Source organism: Acomys russatus, chromosome X (genome assembly GCF_903995435.1).
Source record: "Acomys russatus chromosome X, mAcoRus1.1, whole genome shotgun sequence".
NCBI lineage: Eukaryota > Metazoa > Chordata > Mammalia > Rodentia > Muridae > Acomys > Acomys russatus.
Window position 1 is genome coordinate 94193592 of NC_067169.1, and position 26689 is coordinate 94220280.

At 40.2% G+C, this 26689-nt stretch overlaps 1 protein-coding gene across 1 annotated transcript in view; it reads right to left on the reverse strand.

Annotated features, from left to right (window-relative positions):
- Positions 1 to 833: 833 nt before the first annotated feature.
- Lamp2 (lysosomal associated membrane protein 2) overlaps positions 834 to 26689 on the reverse strand; it is a 48626-nt gene continuing 22770 nt past the window's right edge. Inside the window, exons 4-9 of the mRNA XM_051142560.1 lie at positions 25272 to 25430; positions 23092 to 23291; positions 21348 to 21470; positions 15889 to 15952; positions 14681 to 14845; positions 834 to 1359 (exon numbers count right to left, since the gene is read on the reverse strand). Of these exons, the coding sequence (XP_050998517.1) occupies positions 1220 to 1359; positions 14681 to 14845; positions 15889 to 15952; positions 21348 to 21470; positions 23092 to 23291; positions 25272 to 25430 (851 nt within the window). The 3' untranslated portion in view covers positions 834 to 1219. The remainder of the gene's footprint in view (positions 1360 to 14680; positions 14846 to 15888; positions 15953 to 21347; positions 21471 to 23091; positions 23292 to 25271; positions 25431 to 26689) is intronic.

Here is a 26689-nt window from a genome sequence, read left to right on the forward strand (position 1 = left end):
AACACAACACAATCTGTCCTAATTAGTTCATAGAATCTTCTATCCTTCAGTGCTAACCAGGCATCCAAAGAGGAAAACAAGGCAAGTGGTTAAATGTTTGAATCTTTTCAGTCTATACTGCTAAAAATAAAATTTTCTTTAAAACCCAGGTTGGGTATATTAACACATGCCTGTGATCTTTGCATTTGTCAAGCCTCCCTGTCCCACTCTCCCTCCCTTTTCCCCTCTCCCCCTCCCCTAGTCCTCAGAAAGGGGGAGCCCTCCTCCCCTACCAACTGACCCCAGTCAATCAAATCTCATCAGGACTGCCTGCATCCTATTCCTCTGTGGCCTGACAAGGCCACCCTGCCAGGGCGAAATGATCGGAGAGCAAGCAACAGAGTTCATGTCAGAGACAGCCCCTGCCCGAGCCTGTTTTTAACCTAGGGAAAAATCACAAGTTTGAGAATCTAATTTCATATTTAACTTGAACTCAAGGCATCTGTGAAAGTCACAACCAGAAAAAAAAAGTGATACTTAGCCCGCCAGGCAGTGGTGGCCCATGCCTTAATCCCAGAACTCAGGAGGGCAGAGGCAAGAGGATCTCTGAGAGTTCTAGGCCAGCCTGGTCTACAGAGTAAGTTCCAGAAAAGCCAGAACTACACAGAGAAACCCTGTCTCAAAAACAAACAAACAAACAAAAAACAACCAAAACAAAAAATGCTCTGGTTTCTCTTGAGATCTTATAAAAATGTGGATGGCCCTGAGGACTCTCTCTCTGAACATTTCTGATGGGCATTTTAAACCATGAAGTAAATGTAAAGACATAGCAGTGATGAGTTTTAATCAGGACAGCTGTTACACATCAAAACAGAACACCAGTGGGGAAGCAGTGTTTATTAATTTCAGTAAGATACAACTCCATACTTTAAATAATGGTCATGTTAATAGGTTTAAGGCATCTTGGATTAGGATCCCAATTTGGCCAAAGCTTCTTAAGACAGACCTTAAAATATTGCACATACATGTTTTTTCTTTTTTAAAAGCCAGTCTGCATTTTAAGCTGATCAGAGAACAGTTTTTTATGAAAAAAAGACTGATCTCAAAATGCTGGAACTGACTTAGGAGTGAAAGTTCTGAGGTGTCTGTTTTAAGCAGCAAAGTGCTTCATACAGCTGACAAACAAGAAAACCTTGTTATTTTAATGTATTTTGTAATATAAGCAATGAGATTGCAGGTTCTAAAACTGCTCATATCCAGTATGATGGCGCTTGAGACCAATAAAATAAGCCAGCAACACTAGAATAAGCACTCCTGCCAGGGCTGCTCCCACTGCTATGGGCACAAGGAAGTTGTCTTCATCTGCACTGCAGTCTTGAGCTGGATGTGGAAAGAGGACAATTGAGAACAGAGACAATGGCATTTCATACGTCTCCATTTTAAGTTAAATGACAGCACTTCCCAACATACAGATTTTTTTACATCAAAATAGCAAGTTATCAGTATAGCATTCATTGTCAGTATTGAGATATCTCATATCAGTAAATGAGGTGGTCCCTAAAAAGTGAGTCCTTAAAACAAACAAAAACAAAAAGCAGCACCTGTATGTGTACCCCCTCTATAAAAAGCAGTCATTGATACCCTAGCATCATATTCAGGGGGAGGAGGTCCCCATCAGTCACAGTCATGGGGAAGGGGAATGGGGTGAAAGTGGGAGGGAGGGAGGAATGGGAGGATGCACAGGATGGGATAGCAATTGAGATGTAATATGAATGATTTTATTTTTCAATTAAAAAAGTAGTCATTAGGGGAGAAATATTTATAGTGATCACACACTCCCAGGCTTCTTACAGAAACCAATGACTAACTAAAACTCGCTTTTCCTTGATCAGCCTGGGGCTTTCAGAGCCAACTATCACACTGAATCCTGAATGTTATAAAGTACTAACTCACCAAATAAATAGCTATTTACAGCAGACACAAATGCTCAACACATAACATGTGAGCTCGCTTGGTAATAAGAAAAGATAATCTGGCCCTGTTGGCATCAATTGTTGACTTCATGATGTGTGTGTAGTCTAGGAAGAGAGGAATACTTATTTGCTACTGGTAGGAATGTAAACTTGGTTTAGCCACCAGGGAAATAAGTATCAAGTTTCCTCAAAAAAAAAAAAAAAAAAAAAGCATGAATCTGGAAAAGTGACTGATCAGGAAGTAGGGCATGTTGATAGGGATGGGAGGGAGATTAAAAGGTTACAGGACAGAGTTTTGATTAGAAAACAATATATGCATATATAAAATTTTCAAAGAAACAAAATTAATCTGAAAGTTAAAGAGAGAAATACCATATATACAGTCATCCAGGGATTCACTCTGGCTATGTATCCACAGACAATTAATTTAGTGTGTCAGAACAAAAACACTAAAAACAGAATTACCATATAACCCAGCTATCCCACTCCCGAGTACATATCCAAAAAAGAAAATCAACACATCACAGGGAAACTTGCACAAGTCACAAAATATATAAAGACCTAACCTAGATGTCCAATGAGCAAATAGATAAAGAAAGCAATATGTAGTCATAAAGAAAAGTGCAATTGTGTCATTTGCTGGAAAAACTGCAACTGAAGATCACTATGTTAAATAACCAAAATAAGTCAGACTCAAACACCATTTTTTTATATGCAGTTTCTAAATGTGTGTGTAAATACAAAGAAGACCATGAGAGGGGGAAAGCTTCTAAAGAGGAAGGAGATGATATTTATGTGGTATATATGTAAGGTCTAAGGATGGCATGAAAGCAGGAGAGGCTATTTGTCAAGAAGGGATCAGCAAGAGGAGAAGAGGAAAGACAGGGAAGGCACTGGTGAAGAAGAAAAGAGAATAAAATATAATGGAGTATATGTATGAAGTGTTATAATAAAATGCGGTATACTAACTTAAAAAATAAAAACGTGTGTAGTCTAGTGCGAGAGTCAAAGAAATCAGCAGTTAGAAAAGATGTGCTGTAGTGAGGCAAGCAATACACAAAGGAGCATGGAAAGGTTTCAGGCACCCAGTCAACTCAGCTTTGTTACATGAGACACTTTGGAAAGGTGACATTTGATCTTGAGTGGGGGAGTGTTTTGTTTTGTTGGGGAGGTTGTTTGTTTGTTTGGGGGTCTTGGGGGTTTGTTTGGTTGGTTGGTTTTTTGGTTTTTCTAGACATGGTTTTTATGTGTAGCCCTGTCTGTCTTGGAGCTCATTCTGTAGACCAGGTTGGCCTCAAAATCAGAGATCCACCTGCCTCTGGCTCCTCTGAGTGCGTGATCTGAGTTTTTAAGACAAGGAATTAACGATTAGTTAATTGTAATAACTATGCATTGCAGGTGTTAAGAAACAGTGCAAAGAGGGGGTGGTGCCTGTTATCCCAGCACTCAGGAGGCAGAGGCAGGTGGATCTCTGAGCTCAAGGCCAGCCAAGTCTAGAGTTCCAGAAGAGCCAGGGGTACACAGAGAAACCCTGTCTCAAAAAAGAAAAGCAATATAAGCAAACAAATATAAAAACAATTTTTAAAAGTGCTGTAAACGCATGGAGGGTAAAAAAATTAAAACTCCAGGAACAATGCTAAGGAAGTTGGCAGAGCAATGGATGGAAGAAAAAAAAAAAAGTGAATTTAACTCTTAGGTGGTTCTGCCTTATCCCAATGAAAAAACAAACAGTAACATGAATTCAAGCTTTTTTAAAGAATTGCAGATGAAAGGTAGTAAGCCAGGAGCCATCTCTATCACTAGCATCCAAGTGACCAATAAAATTTTCCTGAACTGGGTTAATGACGTGTAGACACAAAAGGGAGAGACCATAGATCAATTTAGAAGGCAAAATTGACAAAAATGGATGTAAAGAGTGTAACAGGCTTTGATAACAGGACGGTTTCCAATTCCACACTTGAGTGGTTATGTAGATGGTGGTGCCCTTCATAATGATAGTAATCCAAAAGAAAAATGTGAATTTTAGACTTGCAGCACTCATAGTTACTGAGGATGAGTGGGTTAGAGAGTGAAAGAGGATATGTAGAAGAGGGAGATACTCAGTTTTGGGTTGAATTTAAGATGTCTGTGTCCCAGCTATACCATTCCTGAGTACATACTTAAAGGAGTCTATCCTACCATAAATACTGGCACATTTGTGTTTATTACTGCACTGTACATAGTAGTAAAATACATAGTAGGAACCAGCCCAGATGTCTATGAAAAGGTGACTAGATAGAGAAAATGTGGTACATATATACATTGGCATTTTATTTGGCCATAAAGAAAAATGAAATCATCCCCTTTTAAGAAATATTGATAGAACTAAAATTAGTGTGTTAAAAGCAAAATAAGCCAGACTCAAGGGCAAATACCACATGAGTTCTCTCATACTCAGATACTATATTAATTTGTATATACAGTCATGAAACTGTAGGGAGGAAGAGTGTGACACAACATATGTGACATGAAAGCAGGAAGAGGGAAGCGGAAAGAGCATCAGCAAGAGCAAGCATGTAGGAAACTACCTTAATGAAAAGCCTTATTCTCTGTAGTATTTTTTAAACACTAACAAAATAAGATACCTGGGTCCCAACCAAACTGTCTGTAAACTGGGGAAAGTACAATGAAAAGGGGCCAAAGAGAAAACCCCTAGGAATACTAAATTTGAGGGACAAAGGTATAAAAAAGAAGTAGGAAAGGCGGGTATAAGATAGCGTCACAGCTCAGGAAGGGAGAGCTCCCATCATGAGAGAAGAGTTTCCTATACTAGAGAAGTCTGAGACGATGCCCATTAGATCTAGCGATGGGGAGGATTGTGGTATGAGTCAAACTGCTACAGAGACAAATGAATGGCAAGGGACTAGCTGGTGATCAATCATGACATCAAGGACTAAGGAGAATAAAGCCATTTCTATCCATTTAAGATTAAGAAAAAGACAGCATGGAGGTACTTAGCAGAGGGACATAAAGAAAAGGTAGCATCTGGAGTAGATAAATATGAGTGTAAGATGAGATAAATGTTCATAAAAAGAACAAGGCTAATGCTTCTCCCCCCTTGTCTTATCGGCAGAGTGGAGTTGCTTGAATGTGTGTTCTGTGTGGTATCTCAGCAAAGTTAATGGACAGCAGATACAGAGTTAATAGTTCCCCTTTATGAATGTGGACTTTGGAGCTTTTAGAAGTGTCTTTTATTACCATCTGCAGTTTGAAGAAGTTACATTTAATTTTTTAAATTTAATTTTAAAAAGAGCAAGGTGCTTTTTGACAAGTTGGTGCCAAAAGCAAAAAAGGAAGCTCTTGCCCTTCCCAAAGCCAAAGCCCAAGTGAAGGCCTTGAAAGCTAAGAAGGCAGTGCTGAAAGGCACGCACAGTCACAAAAAGATCTCCATGTCACCCACCTTCTGGTGGCCCAAGACACTGCAGCTCCAGAGGCAGCCCAAATACCCTCGAAAGAGGACACCCAGGAGAAAGAAGTTTGACCACTAAGCCATCGTCAAAGTCCTATGAGCACTGAGTCAGCCATGAAGAAAATAGAGAACAACACCACACCTGTGTTTATTGTGGATGTCAAGGCCAACAAGCACCAGATCCAATAGGCCTTGAAGAAACTATGGCACTGATGTGGCCAAAATCAATTAACAAGGCCTGACGGGAGGAGAAGGAGCATGTTCAGCTGCCTCTTGATTAGGATGCTGCCACCAAGATTGAGATCATCCAGACTGAGCCCAGTTGGCTAGTTCTAAATACACACTTTGAGCAAGGGTAATGACATGTTGAAGAAGGTTTCTGGGACATAAGAGAAATGAGATTCCAGAAGAACTGATCATGAAAAGAAAAATCTACGACAACTGCAGGGAAGGATGGAGAGATAAGACACTTGCAAAGAGACAAAGAGGAACAGGATGGTGAAACGCCACTTACCAGTATTCACCAATCCCTTGCCTCGTGTTGCCTGCAGTTTTCTTCCAGGGGTTAGACTATACCAGAGGTTGATAAATCATATAGTTAAGTAAGTCTGAGGATTGTGTCAAAGAAAGAATGAAGGGAACTGGAGTTAAGAGCACTAGCTGCTCTTCCAGAGGACCCGAGTTTTGACTCCCAGCATCCACATGGCAGCTCACAAACATTTGTAACTCCCATTCCAAGGGATCTGAAGCCCTCTTCTTTATTCCACATTCAAAGAAACACAAGTAGTACAGATACACACATGTAGGCAAAAAAATTCATACACAAAAAATAAAAAAAGAATGAACAGGCTGCAATGCAGTTCTGACTATGCTTTGCAATCACAAAATGTACCAAGCACTTTTCTGACTGCCAGTCTCTGGGACAATAACTGGAAACAAGATGCAACCCCAGAGTTAATAGACATTTTGACATTGACTTTGCTGCCAACGTGATGGTCATTTTAAAGTGTGTTCTATTAAGAATCCAGATAGTTGATAATGCCAGATTTGACTTGAGAACAGATGGGGTGCTAAAGAGCTCCGTTAACTCTGCCCCTTCAATTTCCCACATTACCACCCAGCCTAGAAACTATTAGGTGGCATATACCATAAAGTATTATGCCTTGGATTTAATACCTCTTGGATTTTAAAACAATCATTAGTAGCTTAATTTCTTATTTAGGCTAAAGTCTCCACAGTCCTCTCTTTCCCAAATAGGGTGTTTGACTTAATACTGAAATAGCTTACATAAATATTGCCAATAAGGCTTTCATGTAAGACAATTATTCCCAGAGCAGATCAAAAAGGCAATTCTACTAATACAAAGATCTTTCTAGATGCTGTCACTTACTTAAAATGTTCACTTTGTATGTGAAATACTAATTTATAAAACTATTGATTTTATGAATTTAACTTTAAAGGAATCTGTAGGTAACTGAAACAAATTCTGATTAAAAAACAGTTGCTTTACTCTTTGTTCTTTTCTGTTTTTTTTTTATTAATTTATTCTTGTTACATCTCAATGTTTATCCCATCCCTTGTATCCTCCCATTCCTCCCCCCCCCCCCATTTTCCCATTATTCCCCTCCCCTATGACTGTTCCTGAGGGGGATTACCTCCCCCTATATATTCTCATAGGGTATCAAGTCTCTTCTTGGCTACCTGCTGTCCTTCTGTTTTTGAAACAGGATCTCATACAGTCCAAATTCAACTCAAATTCACTATGTGGCCAAGAATGACCAAGAAATCCTGATCTGCTGAGATTATGGGTATGCTCCACCACTAAAACAGAGTTAATAGGACTGTGTCCTGAAGAAAATAAATACTTATGTAGGTCAACTTGACCTCAGCTATTTGCCTAATGTACACTTAATACTACAATGAAAATGTTTCTGAGAAAAGAAATAAACTGTATTTGTGGGATACTTTTTGAGACTGGATCTCATTGTGCTATCTTGTTTGACCTTAAAGTCAGTAATGCAGACCTGGATGGGCTTGAACTGGCAGAGATCTGACTATCTCCAAGATGCTGCAATTAAAGGAGTGTGTGGCATTGTGCCTAACTGTTGAGATTTCCATCCCACTATCCTCTCCTCCCATCCTGTAGCAGTGGGAATTGAACTCAGGGCTTGATACAAGCTAAGAAAGTGCTCTATCACTGAGATACACCCAACCCTGTGAAAAAGTTTCAAAGCCACGGGATCAATAAAATTTAAAAGATTGCCAGGAGTGGCAGCATATGCCTTTAATCCCAGCACTTGGGAAGCAGAGGCAAGAGGATCTGAGTTCCAGGCTAGCCTTGTCTGCAGAGTGAGTTCTAGGGCAGCCAAGGCTATTACACAGAGAAATCCTGTCTTGAAAACCCAAAAACAATGTTTCATGGCCATTAAAATTTCATTGAATAATTACCTATAAAAGAAAAAATACACCCTGCTACTCTTCAATTTTCTAGTCAGAGACCTTTCAAAGATAATTTTCAGTCTAAGATTTAGAAAACAGTTTTATCTATAACAAAATATGAAACTCTTCTTTAAAACTAATTGTTCTGTTTTAGAGTCACTTCTGACTCACCTTATTTATTTATCTTTTAGATATATACTCGAAAACATTTTAAGTTTATCACATGAAGCTGAACAGATACTTGAAAGTGGCACTGAAGAGCCAGGTCAGTGGGAAAAGTACATGTTGTGTAAGCATGTGGAAGTAAGTTAAGATGCCTAGCATCCACCATGTGCATCTGCAACCCCAGGTCAGCACTGGGGGATGGAGACAGGTGTGCCCATGAATACTCTGGCCAGGCAGCCTAGCAGAAACAACAAGCTCCAGATTAATGAAGACCCTGGCTCAAAAATAAGGTAGAGGGGGCTGGAGTGATGGCTCAGAGGTTAAGAACACTCACTGTTCTTCCAAAGGTCATAAGTTCAATTCCCAGCAACCAGAAGGTGGCTCACACCCATCTATAGTGAGATTTAGTGCCCTCTTCCAGCGTACAGGCACACATGCAGGCAGAGCACTGAATACATAATAAATAAATATTTTTTTAAAGGTAGAAAGTACACAGGATGAAACTTGACATAGAATTCTGGCCTTAACACACACACACATACACACACACACACACTATACAATACACACATGTAAGTACCTGCATGTATACACACAAAGTATTTGAAGCTATTCAGTATAACTTATACATGTCTACACCAATTTCAAAGATAAAATATAATGATTACAGACAGGAATCTAGCTTCCCAGGTAGAAGAAAAGGAGATCAGTAGAAGAAAAATGAAACCAAGATAATTTATCTACCTAAACAAACAGATAGAAAGTGCCATAATCTTAAAAATATATGAATCTTCTAAGACTTCCTCTTGAGAGTATGCAGGAAATGTAAGCCGTATATTGTTCACTGAGTTTAAGTAAGCACTTGAAATAAAACATGTGGCTTCTCCGGTTCCTTCAAAAATACTCAAGGGTGTATTTATCTTTTCTGAAACAAAATGTACTACTCAAAGAAGTAAAAGCTGGGTGGTGGTGGCACACACCTTTAATCCCAGCACTTGGGAGGCCGAGGCAGGTGGATCTCCGTGAGTTCGAGGCCAGCCTGGACTACAGAGGGAGTTCCAGGACAGCCAGAGCTGCTATACAGAGAAATCCTATCTCGAAAAACCAGAGAGTAAACAGAATTTTAAAGCCCCCAAACTCTAGATGAAGAAACCTATAAGACTAATACCCCCAAAGAAATTCAGTGACCTGGCCAAAGTCACAGCTGAGAGCTGTGATAACAAACTGCAATCCCCGTAGCTTACCTCGGTAACCCGGGAGAAACCTGCCATCTGGGTTGCTATGTTGTCTTGCATGACATACTAATATGACTGGGAAATTACATGGAGATTGGGAAACCAAGTGTTTGGGGAATACTCTAAGAGACAGATTGTGTAATAAATATGAAATGATACCTCGATTTAAGAATTGAGAAGTGTACTAAATAGATGTTCTGAAGCTTTTACTATGAAACAAATATCCTAGATTACTATTTCCCTCACTAGCTGGGAGCCTGATTCAACAAGCATGTGCACACGTGCGTTCTCATCCCTCCCTCCCTCCCTCCCCCCACCTCTCTCTCCCCTTGTAAGAGTCTTGCCAAATAAAATCATCCAGACCTAGAACCTAGGCATGTCTTAAGTAATTCTTATTCTGCAGCCATCCTTGTGTCAGTCAAACTTTACATGTGGGACTTTCTTTCCAGACAGAGCAGCACACAGACAAAATGTACTGCAGTCTAGTTCTACTCTTGAGCACTTCTTCTAAGATGTTTTTCCCCGTTTGAAATTTCCATCATGTAATATACAAAAATCTTCACTTTAACCACGGGAAAAAATGTGAGCAACTTTCCTTAAGAAATAAAAGAATCTTTATTGATTTAGAAGCAATGTTGGGCAAACAGACAGGCAAATATCTGAGAAGAGATAATGTACATCAACTAGCATTTTAAACATTGAAAAAAAAACATGGAAAGTATTTACATGGACCAGTTTCTTATACAATGCTGTTGTTGGGTTTTTGTTTGCTTGCTTGTTTGTTGTTTTGGGGGGTGTTGGTTTTTCGAGACAGGGTCTCTCTGTATAGCGTTGGCTATCCTGGACTCACTTTGTAGACCAGGCTGGCCTCGAACTCACAGAGATCCCCTGCCTCTGCCTCCCGAGTGCAGGGATTAAAGGCGTGCGCCACCACGCCTGGCTTCTCATACAATGCTAAGTGTGGAAAAACATCCCAAACCAAATAAGAGTATTACCATCAAGTAGCAAAAGCAGTAAAACAAAACAAAAATACAAAAGATATAAAGATAGTGTGTCTCTAGGAAACAATAGTGTACATAGCACTACATAAACTGGCCCATGTAAAATACAAAAATATTTATTGAAGTCAGATCTTTCTATAAAACAGTGCTTTAGAGGTATTTTAATATGAATCCGATATATAATCTAAATGTAAAAACTTCTAGAAACATTAACAGCATTAAGCCAGTGGCACCCACTTGTTCCAATTAGTCTTTTTTAAAAACTGTTTTGTTGATTCATGACAAATATATAATACCTGTGTTCTTAAAAGCATAATCCTTTAAGATTAGCAAGCTTATGCTAAAACACAGTTTAATGAAAAATTTATTTCAAAAATCAGATTTCTGTTTCATTTCTAGTGAGTGCTTTAAGCTGGCCATGCAGTTCCCTGTTGCTCTAGGAGACAGGAATATGATTCTGAACTAGTAAGAAGGTTTTCAGACTAAGTAGACAGCAAGTTGAAGTGACACAATCTCTGTCACTCTTATATAACTCAAAAGACAGTTACGGACATAAACATGCTAACATGCAATTGCCTATATATGTGTGCATATGTAACATATATTCAACATCAGCATTTTGGAACCCAGATAGTTCTTTACTTCCTTGTAAATGAAAGGCATATAATCTGCCCTCCCCAAATAATAAGAACCATCTATATATGGCTGTGGATCAGTACTTTAAGAAATATTTGCTGGGCTATACCAAAGTGTACACATGAATGCATACATGTATGGAAGATCTCCTAGAAGCTGCAAGGAATACATGATGTACTAACTATCAGGGTGAACTAATTTGTTCTTTCATATAAGCATAAGATGGTGCACTGTAAATGAACAATTGGTGCCATCTCTGAGTACAAAACTGAAATCAAAAGCACCACAATGAACAGTAACTACGTAAGTCTTGAGTATCACAGAACCACTTAAACATGAAAGCCAAATCAGTAAATGCTGTAGCAGTCAATGCCAACTGGACATGAAGACCATGTTAATGGACTAAGTAAGGCAAGACCACGACCTCTGGACCAGGGGCAAGCTATTTTATTAACGTTAAGTGCACTTCGTTATCTAAGTTCTAGGACATACTAAACTAACATTTCTTCTTAAGGAAAAAAAGGAAAGAACAAAGCATATTGCCACCAAAAAGGAAGACTGGAAGGTTCAAGAGAAATCTACATTCCTCTTAGTGCTGCATGTAGAGGCCAATTTCTGGGTACAAAGCACTAATGCTCTCATTTGGCACTGCCTAGCAATTATCTCTAAAGCACCTAAAACCAGATTGAAGTGCCCAGTTGGAATTGCCTTGTGTCTTGCAATTTAAAAGATTGAAGTATCCAGTTTTTAAAAAGAGATTAAAATAAAAAGATTAACATCTATTGTAAAATTTAAAAAGCCTTTGTGTTTTTCATTTCAGCCACATTAAAACAAATGTATTCAAAAAGCATAGGAAAAGAATTTTCCTGGCAAGAACATGATACTGCTGGGCTCTGCTCAAACCTACTGACAGCTCTTCCATAGGTCAAACATGGAGCAGTGCCAAAGTAGCTAAGTTAACCTACAAATGAAAGTCATGAACAATGCAAAAGGAGCAAGTACAAATCCACTGGAGACTGTGATATCCAAAGTCAACCTCCTGTAGGCAGAAAACACCTGCTTTTTTTTCTACACTATTCATTCTTGTCAGAAATCCAGCCAATCAAACAGAACCTGTAGTCCAGATAGTTTTGTACGTGCCTTTTGCTATAGTAGTTTAAAACTTCTTAGTCAGGGAAATCAAAACCATATGACTCACTTGTAGTTGATGGTATTTGGGATTTTGTTTGAGCTTGGCATCTACTATACCACCCAATCTAAGAGCAGGGCTGTAACTAAATGTACCTTCAACAGTATTGCGTGCGTGAACTTGTACTTGCTTTATTATTTTGTAACAGAGATCACATGTGGATTAGTGTTACAGAGTCTGATATCCAGCATAACTTTTTCTTCTGCCAATTAGGTAAGCAATCACTATAATGATAATCAAGCCTGAAAGACCAGCACCAACTATAATTGGTATTAGAATGGTGTCATCATCCAGCGAACACTCCTGGGCTGTAGGTGAGAAAAAGTGTGTAACAAATAATGAGTATAATCAAAAATGAATGTCCAAAAGTAAAAGATGTTGATTCAAAAGTCAGAAATGCTCTTATAAAATAAATTTCAACTAACAAAAGCAGGCATATTTTTATGATAAAGTATAGAAAAAGATGACCAGTTAAAGCTAAAATCCTAAACTGTTCTTTCATTTGTGAGCACATATGTGTGAATAATGCAGATTTATTTATAGCTCTAAGTAAACAGTATACCACATGATATACATGCACTGTATTATACTTCTAAGATGGGAGAATTACTTTATAATAAATAAAGAGATCTAACCCAGCCCACGTCTATAGAACCAGCTTAACCTCTGAGTGGGAGAGTGTACATCCATGGAGAAATAGAGAACATCAGGTTATTAAAGGACTGAACAAGCAGGCTGCCTCTCGAGTTCCTTAACAATAGGGGTCACCAAACTACAGCCCATGGGCTAAATCTGGCTGAAGAGCTAAAAATAGCATGAATAATTTTTAAATGACTGGAAAAGAGGACAGTCTTTTGTACAACATGGGAGTTACAAGACATTCCAATTTTCGTATCCTTAAAAGTTTACTGGAATGCAGCCACACTCATCCAAGCTACAATAGCAGAGTTAAAGAGTTGTGACACACACCATGACCTCAAAGCTTGAAAAATCACTGTTGAAACCGGTTCACAAATAGCTAGTATGTCCCTGTCTTAAAATATGTGATTTGAGTGGGAGCAAGAGTTAAGAAGCTCTTACTAATTTGAGTGTGTTTACTATGTGTTTGTCAATCTGGCTCAGAATAGCAGACCAGAGGGGCTATTTTTTCTATTTATAGCAAGTAGTCTGATCTAATAAAATTCAATCAACACTGTTCAACCTGACTCCAATTCTATTTCCTCCCTGAACACACTTAAGTATTACCTGTGTGTTATATTTATAGTTACCCACAACCAAAAACCTAGTTCCATAAATAGATCATGCATTCAATATCAGTATTAAATGTTATAGATCTCTCTAGCACCCAAACTTTCAAATTAGGCAAAGAGCATAGCTCATCTCAGGCCACTGCCAAATGGATAAACAGACCTGAACTGAGAATAGTACTGCAGATGACTGTAAATTCTAAATACAAAACCAGACCTCAAATTAGGATAATGATGTAGGGGAGCTAGATGGAGATTTCAAAAAAAAATCTATTACAAGATCAAAATAATTAAAGTAATAATCAAAGCAAACACAGGAAGACATTTGATTCTGTTTTGGTTTCTTTAAAACAGGATCTCATAAACCCCAGGCTAGCTTCGAACTGATTATGGAGCCAAGGATGGCCTTGAGCTCCAGATAATCCTGCCTTGACCACCTGAGTACTGTGAGTACAGGCAGGTGTCGCCACTCCTAGTAAAGGAAACGGAGTCCTAAAATTTCCTAAAGTTGTGATTAACCTTTCTACCCACAAGAATGGAAGGGTAAAGGACCTGAACAAAGCCAGCTAGGATTTCGGTAGCACTGCAAAGGCAGCTGAATAGCTGAGTGTCTCCACTGACTTATAAGCCTCTAGATTAACTGTTTGAACGGATGGGGATGACTGGAATAGCTCTGCTCAGCAAAGCTCACAAGCCTCCAACTTTAAGTAATTGGTTTAAAAGCATAAGTCACTTAAGGAATATGCTGTACTTTTTTCTGTTGTGCAAATTTTAATCTTGCAATATCAAATACATCTTTCATATTCACACAAATGCAGTATAATGAAGCCTAAATGAGGATTTCATTAAAAACCTAGTCCTTTTAAAGTAGGTCTTCAAAAAACCTTATTTGAACAAAGACATGCTTTAAGGATTCCCATGTCACTTTGGCTACCAAGACTAGAATTCATGGGATATGGGGCTTTGCTACCACCCTTTGTCTTGTGCCTTAAGGAAATCAAAGCAAGCTGTTCTCATTGGGGTATGAAAATCTTCCCCAAGAAGATGGTCCCAAGAAGGCTGATGTAAGATACTTAAAAGCTGCTGCTCCACGTGCCAGCCCCACTTGAATTCAACCCCAGGGGAACACCTGTTCCTTACAAAGGACTTTAAGTACTTCAAATGATTTTCAAAAATTGCATCTACTTTGAGCAAAAGGATGAGCCGAATGAAGAGTTACACAATTCGTTCAAGGTTGTGAGAACTTTCTATCAGAATCAAGAGGGGAATCTATTTCTCTCTGTTCATGTACAGGACCCCTTCACTCAAAGAAAGGCCACCTAGAAGGTGATAGGAGAATGTAGTGAATAAAGGTTGTCTGAGTCTTACCTGTAGAATACTTTCCTTCTGTGACATTAAAAGGTTGAACCTTTAGGTTAAAGGTGTTTATCTGAAACTTTTCAGACACGAAAACCACCTGTTCTTTGTTGCACAGATAAGAACTTCCCAGAGGTGCATCCCAGAAGCTAAGGTTATTATTTGCAACACTGAAAGCTGCAGGAAAAAAAAGGCAGGATAGTAACTTCTTAGTCTATCAACATAAGAAAAGAGACAGTTGTTAGGGGTGTCTAATGTGTGTGGGTGAAGGGGATACGTGTGTGTGTGTGCACACATGTGCAGTTGCACACTCACATGTTGATGGTGGCCAGAGGACAACCTTGAGTATTGTTCCTCAAGTACTGTCCATCTGTTTTTGGACAGAGATATTTCATTTGCTTACAGTTTGCCAAGTAAACTAGGCTGGCTAGCTAGCAAGCAAGCCTCAGGAACCCACCTGTCTCTGCCTTCTCAGCACTGAAATCATAAGTGTACATCACCACACCCACCCCATCTTTTTTTTTAACTCTTTGTGCCTGCAAGCACTTGAACAACTGAGCTATCTCACACACCAGGGTTTTAAGTATAGGAATTTGGAGTCAGGCTCTAACCCCTCAAAAAAAAACTCTTGCCAATCACTAAGTCCACTTCTTTGTTTTCTGAGAAAGGGTCTCACTATATAGCCCAAACGGATCTAGGGCTCATTATGCAACCCAGGCTGCCCTCAAACTTCAGGCCTCCTGTCACTGCTTCCCAAGGCTGCAATTTTGACATGCACCACCACATCCACTTCTCCCTCCCTCATCTTGCCATAGATGTTTCAGTAGTCTAAAATTCAGTCATTTCCTTTCTGCAAGGGATAGAACACTATAGCTCTATGTTAGATTTTAAGTTGTGATCAAGAAAAGCTTTTTATGCTGGGAATGGTGGCGCACGCCTTTAATCCCAGCACTTGGGAGGCAGAGGCAGGTGGATCACTGTGAGTTCGAGGCCAGCCTGTTCTACACAGCGAGTCCAGGACAACCAAGGGTACACAGAGAGACCCTGTCTCAAGAAAAAAAAGAAAGAAAGAAATATAGATAGAAAGAAAACTGTTAAAGAAAGACTTTTTACATAGCATCTTCTATTTCATAAGATACAATCTTGCCATAAGCTAATTATCATTCCCACTCCTTCCATAAAATCCATACTCTTCTCCTTCAGGCCAATGTTGTGCTTACCTGAGCCATTAGCCAAGTACATGCTGACATTCACTTCCTTCAGATAGAATCGGTTTTCATTTTTCTGTTTGAAAAAGACCTTCCAATTAATAACGTATCACAACTGTCTAAAGAAAGAGCAATCTAGTACTGTTATACAGATGAGGAAACCATCATAAGACCTGGACCAGCAGCAGTATAAACTAAGTATTGCCACTAATTGTAACAAACCCATTTTCCAATGCATTTCACTTCTAAACTCTTTGATCACAGTAGTCAGACATCCCTGGACATAGGGCAATTCATCCCCTCCTCTCTTTTACTTTTCATGTCACTTACTGAGTCCATATTATCTAGCCTAGGTCACAATGCGACCATTTTTGTTTTGTTTTTCGAGACAGGGTTTTCTCTGTGTAGTCCTGGCTATCCTGGGACTCCTACACCAGGCTGGCTTCGAACTCACAGAGATCCACCTGCCTCTGCCTCTGGAGTGCCAGGATTAAAGGCGTGTGCCACCATGTCCAGCAGTTAATTGTATGTATTAATGGAGCTCAGTTGTGATATTCTGACACATGAATACAGTGTGTGCTAATCAAATAAAGGGGAATTGGCACTTCTCTTGCCTTAGCACTGTTACTATTTGAAGCTTTGAAGTCTCCTACATCTTCATAAAATATAAAATGGGGTACTTTGAACTAGTCATCCTCTTGTGTGGAACATTTACTGTCCTTCTACCTAGTTTCCTCTCCCTATTATCTTTCTGAAGTATTTAACTTATCAGTCAGTCATTTTAATTGTCAGTGTTTAGTGTGCATAAAGTAGCATGTCTAAGCACTCCATGGATCTAGTAAGATGAACCAGACTTGTAGTTTGCTCTCCCAGTGCTTGCAATCTACAGCTCAGTGGTGGAGTATCTATGAGTCCTTAGCATGTATGAGTCCTGGAACGAAAAGATATACAAAGAAGTTAATCCTGTTACAAAAAAGAAAGTAGCAAGTTAAGAAATTTGACAGGAAAGAAATTATGTCCAATGAAGGAAAATGCAAAAATCATGCCAGCTGAGGGACAGGGAATTTAGAGTGGGCAAGATTTGGTTAGGAAACAAGTAGACAAAGGATATATTTAAGAAGGCAAGAGCATAAGCAAAGGTAATCAGAAATAAGCATTACCTAAATAAACACTTGAGAAGTAAGTGCCAACTGTTATTCTTTCTGTGTGTGAGACATTGGAGATTGACCCTAGTATTCTCCACACATTGGACAAGCATCCTGACACTGAGCTAGCTATATGCCCCCAGGCATTTTATTTGCTATTTTGACACAAGGTCTTACTAAGTTGCCCAGACTAGCACTGAACTCAACAGTACAAGCTGGCTTTGAATTTGCAATCTTCTTATCTCAGCTGCCCAAGTGGCTGTGATGACCTATGCCACCAGCCCTGACTCCAACACCCCTATCCTACTGATGCTGTTATTGTTTAGGGTAAGTCATTCAAGCACAGAGTTGCTAAGTGACCTCCCCCCCCCCCATTGTTGCCAATTAGTAACCAGTGAGCTGGTTACTGCTGTGCTTTTAGACCTCACAAGCTATTGCATGAAAGAGTGAAAGAAAATTCATGAAGTGAATTGAAACTGCAAGAGTAGAGTTCAGTGCATGGAGGAAAGGGCTTGAGTCCCCTTCTGTAGTTTAGATGCTACCTTATTGGCAAAGGAGAATCACTGAAGATTTATGGGGAAGAGGTGTGCTTTGGGAAGATTAATCTAAGGGAAATAAGGAAGAGGGAAGGTTAGGTAGGAGGCTTTTGGATAATCCAGGCAAGAGGTACCACAGCTGGAAGCAGACCTGAGGCAGAGAGAGGTGAATGAAATAAAGACAGAGAGAAATTTCCATACCAAGTGTAATGAAGGACTTGATGTCCTCTTACTATGTCCTTACCCAAGATTCTCCTAAGTTTGTTCGAACTACACCCATTTACTCAACTAAACACCCATCTCGCATCATCCTCCCAGCTGATCTTGATTACATTCCTTTACTCAGGGACAATCTTTACTTGTCCACTTGTCCTTATTTCTGTATGTACAAACCTGACCTATCCTTGAATGGCCTCAAATGTCATCAGTTCCATTAAACCTTTGCCTCCTCTCCAGTGAGAACTAAGCTCTTCCCTTCCTCTTTGCACCCATAGAACTTTGTGCTAACATCTAGCCTGACAGTAGCATGTAGCAAGGTATGCTATGCTTGCCTGGCATTTGTGAAGCCCTGAATTCAGTCTCAAGAGAGACAGAGAGAAGGAGAGGGAGAGGGGGAGAATGGAATGACTGTCTAGGAAGGCCTGGTCTTGGCGCACGGAAGAGGATAATTCTTTTCTGTTTGTCATTTTTGCAGTGCTGGAGATGGAATCCCAGAGATTCACACTACTAGGCAAGCATTTGACCAGTGAAACTCAAGAGTATTTGGACATTTTTAGTAGTAAATGGGTGGTCACATATATACTGTAACATAGACTTTATTTGAATATTAGGGAAAAGATTTTTTTGTCAACATCTATAAATAAAATCGTTCAATATACTCATGAATTGCTCAATAAATAGTCTGTGGAGAAAAGTATATAGTAGAGATAACATGTTAAATTTGAAATAACATACTGGCGTTTTTGTGTGTATTGTTTTTTGAGACAGCACCTCACTATACAGCCCAGGCTGGCCTTGAAATCATGATCCTCCTGCTTCACTCTAGGTAGCTATATACCACTTTGGCTGGCCACAGCTACTTTTTATATATCAGGTGCTAAGACTGTATCACCATCCCTGCATACAGTAATACAAACTGAAAGTAGAAGTGTTTTGTATATAGTTAGACAACAGTTGTACTCAAAAATGGTAGTGGCTCCCCATCTTCCCACACCTGTAACTAGCTCCTATTCTTCATTCCCGTTTGCTACTATTGTATATGTAACAACCACACAAAATTAAGACTAGCAATTGGAGGCTGGGCACGGTGGTGCGTGCCTTTAGTCACAGCACTTGGGAGGCAGAGGCAGGCGGATTGCTATGAGTTCAAGGCCAGCCTGGTCTACAAAGTGAGTCCAGGATAGCCAAGGCTACACAGAGAAACACTGTCTCAAACAAACAAACAAAAAGACTAGAAATTGCTTCTGAAATAATAGAAATTAAGGTCCTCAGTTATTAACAGATGCTAGCAACAAATAAAACAGGTATACCTAACTTCTCACAGTTCAGGTCTTTTTTAAAAAGATTTATTTATTATGTATACAGTGTTCTGCTTGCATATAACACCTGTAGGCCACAGTAGTGCATCAAATCACATTATATATAGTTGTGAGCCACCATGTGGTTGTTGGGAACTGAACTCAGGACCTCTAGAGGAGCAGTCAGTGCTCTTAACCTCTGAGCTGTCTCTCCAGCCCCACAGCTCAGCTCTTAATATAAGCATGAACAACAAAAACCTGAATGCTGGCACTGTAAGGATCCTGATTTACTGAGTCAATGTATCCTGTATATAACAGGAGAATCATCCCTCAAATTCTCAGAGGATTAGTACCAGGATCCACTACAGATAACCAAACTCTAGGGTGTCCAAGTGCCCCTTTCAAAATGGTGTGCGATTTACTTTTGATTTATACACAGCTCCTGTATACTTTCAATCATCCCCAAATTACCTACAATCCTTACATATAAATGTTATGTAAAAGGAATAGTGTACTGTTTACACTTTAATAACAAGAACAAAGTCTATACATATTCACAATAAGTACAATGTTTTGTAGTTCTGAGGATCAACTGCAGGGTCTTGTGCATTCTAAGCAAGAATGTCTGGCATGCCAGGCTAGTGAGGCCCACCTTTAATCCCAGAACTCAGGAGGCAGAGACATGAGGATCTCTGTGAGCTTGAGGCCAGCCTGGTCTACAAAACCAAGTCCAGAACAGGCAGGACTGCTACACAGAGAAATCCTGTCTCAAAAAAACAAACAAACAAACAAACAAATGTCTGCCACAGAACTTAAAGACATCTTTACTTAATATTACTTCAAGGTTGGTTTAATCTGTGTATGCAGGACCTAGAGAAATAGACAGCTATCTAGGCTCATTAATGCTAGCTATTACTAGTAAAGACACTATAAAGAATTTTAACAGGGGCTAGAGAGATAACTCAATGGTTGGGAACACTGGCTGCTCTTCCAGTACCTGGGTTCAATTCCCAGGACCCATATGGCAGCTCACAGCTATCTGTGACTCCAGTTCCAGGGTATCTGGCACCTTCACATATACATATATGCAGGTAAAATACCAATGCACATAGTAGCAAGTACATCTTTTTTAAAAATAATCTTAACTATAAAAGGTTTAAAATGTGATGTATAAGCCTGGTATAGTAGTACACACACCTGTAATCCTAGCACTTGGGAAGGCAGAAACAGGCAGATCTCTGTGAGTTCCAGGCCAGCCTGGTCTACAAAGTGAATCCAGGATAGCCAAGGCTACACAGAGAAACCCTGTCTCTGGGGTAGGTGGGTAGGAGGGGCTCCTCTTTTCCAAGGAATAGAGGAAGGGGGTGGGGGAGGCAGGGTGAGACTGGGAGGAGAGGAGAGAGGGGGTTATGGCAGGAATGTAAAGTGAATAAATAAATAAATTTAAAACAAAAAATGTTATGTGTAACCATGAGCACTGTTTAATACTAGAGAAAAATATCATAAAGACTAAGTATAAACAGGGCATGGCAGTGCACACTTTTAATCCCAGCACTGGGGAGGCAAAGGCAGGCAGATCGCTGTGAGTTCGAGGCCAGCCTGGTCTACAAAGTGAGTCCAGGACAGCCAAGGCTACACAGAGAAACCCTGTGTCAAAAAACAAAAATAAAAAAAAAAACCCCACTAACTATATAATGAGTAATTACAGTTAGCGCGCACTCTCGCGCGCGCTCTCTCTCTCTCTCCTCTCTCTCTCTCTCTCTCTCTCTCTCTCTCTCTCTCTCTCTCTCTCTCTCTCTCTCTCTCTCTCTCTGTGTGTGTGTGTGTGTGTGTGTGTGTGTGTGTGTGTGTGTTTTCAAGACAGAGTTTCTCTGTGTAGCTCTGGCTATCCTGAAACTCACTCTGTAGACCAGGCTTTCCTCAAACTCAGAGATCCACCTGTGTCTACTTCCCAAGTGCTGGAATTAAAGACACGCACCACTACTGCCCAGCTACATAGCTTTCTCTTGGTGTAAGTTCATTCTTGTTCCTACATTAGAGTACATATAATGGCAGAATGGCCGCATTCTGTGATTATGAATACAAGAGTGCAGTCTGTCGACAATCCAGCTGACTCGGAGATGAGAAAGGAGACGATAGCTTTACTTCATAATTAAATAGTCTTATAGAAGCAAAGAAAGCAAATTATCCCCTGCACACCCCTACCACAGGTCAGACTTTCAGGTCCACTTCTCAGAGAAAGAACTTAACTTGAGCATACAGTCGGTACTCACCACAGCAAAGACAAAGTCAAGATACTTAATTTGGCTGTTGTTCAGCCTAAGTTGAGCCTTTTCAGGATGACAGCTGCCGGTAAAGTTGGTCATGCTGGGGTTGATGTTAAAAATGAAAGGTACCTTCGGGAGAATAAGCAGAAGGAAGGTGCTGATGAACTTTAAAAGTCGACAACCATGCTTTATACACTCATAAAACCAACTTCAACACACAACACAAACTCCCCTGGGTGGATACTTGAATTCATGCTGTCTTACTTTCACAAAAACTTGGAACAAGCCTTCAAGCTATGACTCATATGACTTCAACAACAACAACAAGAGGGAAGTTTCCTCAGTAATGAGCCAAGTGAAAACACCTATTTTCAGAGCACAAGAGCCATCTGTCTGGCTTGTTTCAATGGCAGAATCCTGATAAATTGGATGTGTTCAATGGTGCTCCCCCTGGTGCACCAATGAGGTACTGCAACCAGACAAGAGCCCTATTTCCAGGCATTACGATAACTGGGAATATGGGGCCACCCCGAACTTCTCCAGTTAAAAGATAGTTTAGAATATACTCGCTGTATAAGACTACCCCTCTTCCAACGCACCCTGTGCATCAGATTCAGGCATGTGTCTATTTGCAGGCAGGGCACAGACAGCCAGGTGCTTTTTTAAAAATATATTTTATTAATTTATCCATATTACATCTCAATTGTTATCCCATTCCTTGTTTCATCCTACTCCCCTCCCCTATGTCTGTGACTGAGGGGGACCTCCTCCCCTGTATATGCTCATAGGGTATCAAGTCTCTTCTTGGTAGCCTGCTATCCTTCCTCTGAGTGCCACCAGGCCTCCCCATCAAGGGGACATGGTCAAATATGGGGCACCAGAGTTCATGTGAAAGTCAGACCCCACTCTCTGCTCAACTGTGGAGAATGTCCTGTCCATTGGCTAGATCTGGGTAGGGGTTCGATGTTTACTGCACGTATTGTGCTTTATTAAATGCTGGCAGCCAGCCAGCGCCAGCCTACACTGCCCCTTTAAAGTGCACTCCATACTCAACCTGAAGACACAACCCTCAGAGTCGAATGCTTGGCTTCTGGTGGAGAGGCAATCCATGCTCATGTTCTCCTCCTCAGGGTATAGGAAGATATATGCAGCTTGCTCCTCCTTGCTTCATACTCCCCGCAGAGAGCAAGGAATTGACCTTGACCGCGGCACCTCCCACTACATGCACTGGACATTTGAAGCAAGGGGAAGCGACCTGCAGGTTAAGATGACCTCCGACATTGGCACAGATTTCGGGGGTTAAAAAGTTGTCTTATATGCCGGAAAATATAGCACTTGAGCATAACTGTATGCTCTGACTCATCCCTGCCCACCAACCTACAGTGTAGTTCAGATAAAAGGGTGAAAAAACTTTGATTCTTAATTTTGTGCAGTGTTGGGATAGTACCTAGGGTCTCGTGCAAGTGCTCTGCATTATCTTATCTCACCCCCATCTTAACTACCTGTATGTAGGCTGAGCTACTGAAAGCTGATAGAATCTAATCCATACAGAAATCTTAAACTGACAGATGCCTTGGGGGTGGCATTAACTCTTTATGGATATAGTCATTCCAAACTAATCAAAACTCAAGTCGGCACTATCTCTGTATTAAGTGACTCATTCTAACAGCTCCTAAGTGTGTGGCAGGCTATACATTACTTGAGATGCAAAATTTTTAAAAAGGTTTACTGATAAAACAGACAGCCCTACCTTCTCCTCAGTGATGTTCAGCTGCAGTCCCATGGTAGCCAGCAGACAGGTAGTATTGCCATTAGTAATGGAATAGTTTCCAACCACTGGAGTTGGAGGGGGTGTGGAAGTTGGAGTGAGTGCCGTAGTATGAGGTGGCATGGTGTTGTGAGTTCTGGGTTCTTTAGTGGTGATATCGCTGTCTTCCTCACACTCGTATTCTAAAACAAAGGGTAAAATAAGCTAGGGTGCTCTTTTTGCTTTATTAGGCCAGGAAAGAGCAAACTTCTCAGAGTTAGAGTGTTAATTAGAGCAAAGGAAGCCATTGGTGGTTTACTTTTAAAGTGGATGCACTGTTTCATGAACAGACTGCCTCTTATCAGTTGTGGCAAGAGTAGAAAAACTCAAAACATATCAAAAGGTTATAGTTACTCAAGTGTACTAGAGTAGACTATACATTACTTGAGATGCAGATTTTAAAAAGGTTTACTGATAAAACAGACAGCCCTACCTTCTCCTCAATGGTGTTCAGCTGCAACCCCATGGTAGCCAGCGGATTAGTAATGGCACACTACCACATACTCTTCTTTTTCAGGCCCACGAAGGCCTTTATTTCAAAGAATTTCACCTGCCTCTGATGGGAAATCCAGAGATAGGTCTGACAACATCCCCTCCAGATAAAATTTCTTTGTGCTTCCAACATACAACCACTGTGAGGAAGGATACTGCTTACTAAAAAACAGTTGGAAATTGTTAAAGAATTTAAATACAAAGGAATCTTTTGTTTCCATTACACCTACAGCAGCTTGCCAGCATTTAAATTCCTTCTTAGGAGATGTTAGTAATTTTCTAGAAATGAATGAAAATTATTACACTTCCATTTAAAAGCACATAACATTTTAAAATCAACTTCTAAAACTAAGGTTAGAACAAAAAAATCGAATTTTTAAGCTTCAGGCAAGGAACGGCTAAGAACACATGGCCAAACTATTTGAGGACTTGTTTTATAAGCTGAAAACATCACAGAAAGTATTTCTTAAAAACTATTCCAGGGGCTCAGCAGTTAAGAGTTCTCTGTTCTTCCAGAGGACCTGATTTTGAGTCCCAGCAGCCACATAGTGGCTCACAACTCTAGTCCCAGGGAATCCAATACCAGATATGCATGTGGTGCCCAGACATACATGCAGGCAAAACACATAAAACTTGGGGCGAGGGGAGACCATTACAGAGCCAGGCATGGTGGCATACATCTTTAATCCAAGCAGTCTAAGAGGAAGAGGCAGGTAGATCTCTGTAAGTTAGATGCCAGCCTGGTTGCTATAATGAGTTCCAGGTCTCATCCTTCTCACAAAAAAAAAAAAAAAAAAAAAAAAAAAAAAAAAAAAAGCCATTCAAAGGCTGAGCCTAGAAAGATAATTCAGTTGGTAAAGCACTTGCTCTGCAAGTCTGAGACCTGAGATAAACTCCCAGAACCCATGTAGAAAATCTAAGCATGGAGGTATATGCTTGTAACACCAGTGCTGGGAGGGATGGGTGGAGCACCTGGGAGATTCCCTGTAACTCAATGCACAGCCAGCCTAGCCTTCACAATAGTTTCCAGGACAGTCAGAGACCCAATGTCAAAACTCCATGTGTAGTGGACCCAAGAAATTATATTTCACTGCTGGCCTCCAGTGTATCCTCCTCTGTGTGTCACTAGTCCTCTCTCTTTCTCTCTCTAGCGTTCTCACCCCCCTCTCTCTTACACACACACCCACATACACACACCCACACACACACCCCGCATATCACACAGAAGAGTAAAAAACCATTCGGTATAATTTCAACTGAAATTATCAGTAAGAATGACTATCACTTTAAGCCAGCAGTGGTGGTGCATGTGTTAATGCCAGGAGGCAGAGACTGGTGGATCTCTGGAGTCTAAGGCCAGCCTATTCTACAGAGCAAGTTCCAGGATGGCCATGACTACACAAAGAAACCCTGCCTCAAAGAACAAACAAACAAACAAAAAAGAATTACTATTACTTCAAACATATTTAGTCTGAGCCGGGCGTGGTGGCACAGAGAAACTGTCCTGGAAAAAAAAATTTAGTCAACACCTTAAAAACTGTTCTCAGCTGATGACGTCAATGAATGCTACCTGATGTAGTCTGCTCTTAAAATAAGAGCTACATATATAAATCAACAGTTTAAGGACTCACCTTTTTTACTCACTGTACCATTTTGGATAAAAACTTGTAGGTCAATATCCCAATAGTTCTGGGTAACAGAAGCCGTGCTGAAATTGAATAAACTACGGCACTTAAAGATGACATCGAATGGAAGTTTAAGGCTCTCAGAATGATCAACACGAACAATTCCTATAAAATAATATTAACAATGACATTTCCAGGAAGACATGAGAAACTGCTAATATATTTATATTATATTAATATATAAATATAGGTTCGCTTTTCTTCTAGGCTTTCTCCACCCAATGCCAAAGGTGATAAAATGTGGGGCATGTTGACAGGAATGACAAATTCACTCTGACTAAAACCATAGCGAGTAAGGAAGACAAGTAATAAGTGTTAAGAAAGAAAGCAGTAAGGCTGGAGGGATGGCTCCATGGTTAAGAGTACTGGCTGCTCTTCCAGAGGAACCAAGTTCAGTTTCCAGCACCCATTTGGTAGCTCACAACTAACTGTCTGTAACTCCAGTTCCATGGGGATCTGACGCCCTCTTCTGGCTTCTGTGAGCAGCCTGCACATAGACATAAATGCAGGCAAAATGCCCATACGCATAAAATAAAAGTTAGAATAATAAAGAGACACTGTTTTGTTTAACAAAGAAGATATTTCTAGGTAGTGTTACTCTGAAACTTCTCCCATCTAGGAACAGTATGGGCTTTGTTAGCAATGGAAAGCTTGCTTCAGTTTTTCACTCTATGTTATTATTCTGGGTGTGTGTGCACTCGTGTGCAAGCTGGTTATGAACACCATCCATGTGGGGAGCTCAGAGGATGAACTGCAGATGGCTCTCTCCTTCTATCTCATGCTCCAGAAACACAACTCAGGTTGTCAGACTGGCACAGCAAACCCTTCTACACACAAAGTGATCCTAACAGCCCCCACATCAGGGACTGTTATTTAAATTTTTCATACAATATATTTTGATCATGTTTTCCCACCCTCAAAATCCTCCCTACCTCCCTTACCCACCCAACTTCATGCTCCTCCCTCTCCCTAAACCCTCCCTCTCAAAATGGCCAAGAGTACAGCAATGAAAATTGAAACAAACAAAAAACAGTAAGACAAGATGTGTCAAAACAAAAGGTACACACGTGTACACACACACAGAGACACACACAGACACACACACACATACACACAAACCACATAGGAGTCCATTTTTTGACTGGCTAACTACTCCACTAGAGAAAAATGATCTCTTACCAGAAGATACCAATTATACAAATTAGCTTCTTATGTAGGAGTGGTCCTTAGTTTATTTTAAAGAATATAACAAATTTGCAGACACAGGCAGAGAAAAACCCTAACCCTAATTTTTAATTAACAGGGGAAACAGAAGGCCAAAGCCTGCTTAGGTGAAAAGTGAGAGTGAAGGAGTGTGTGTGTGT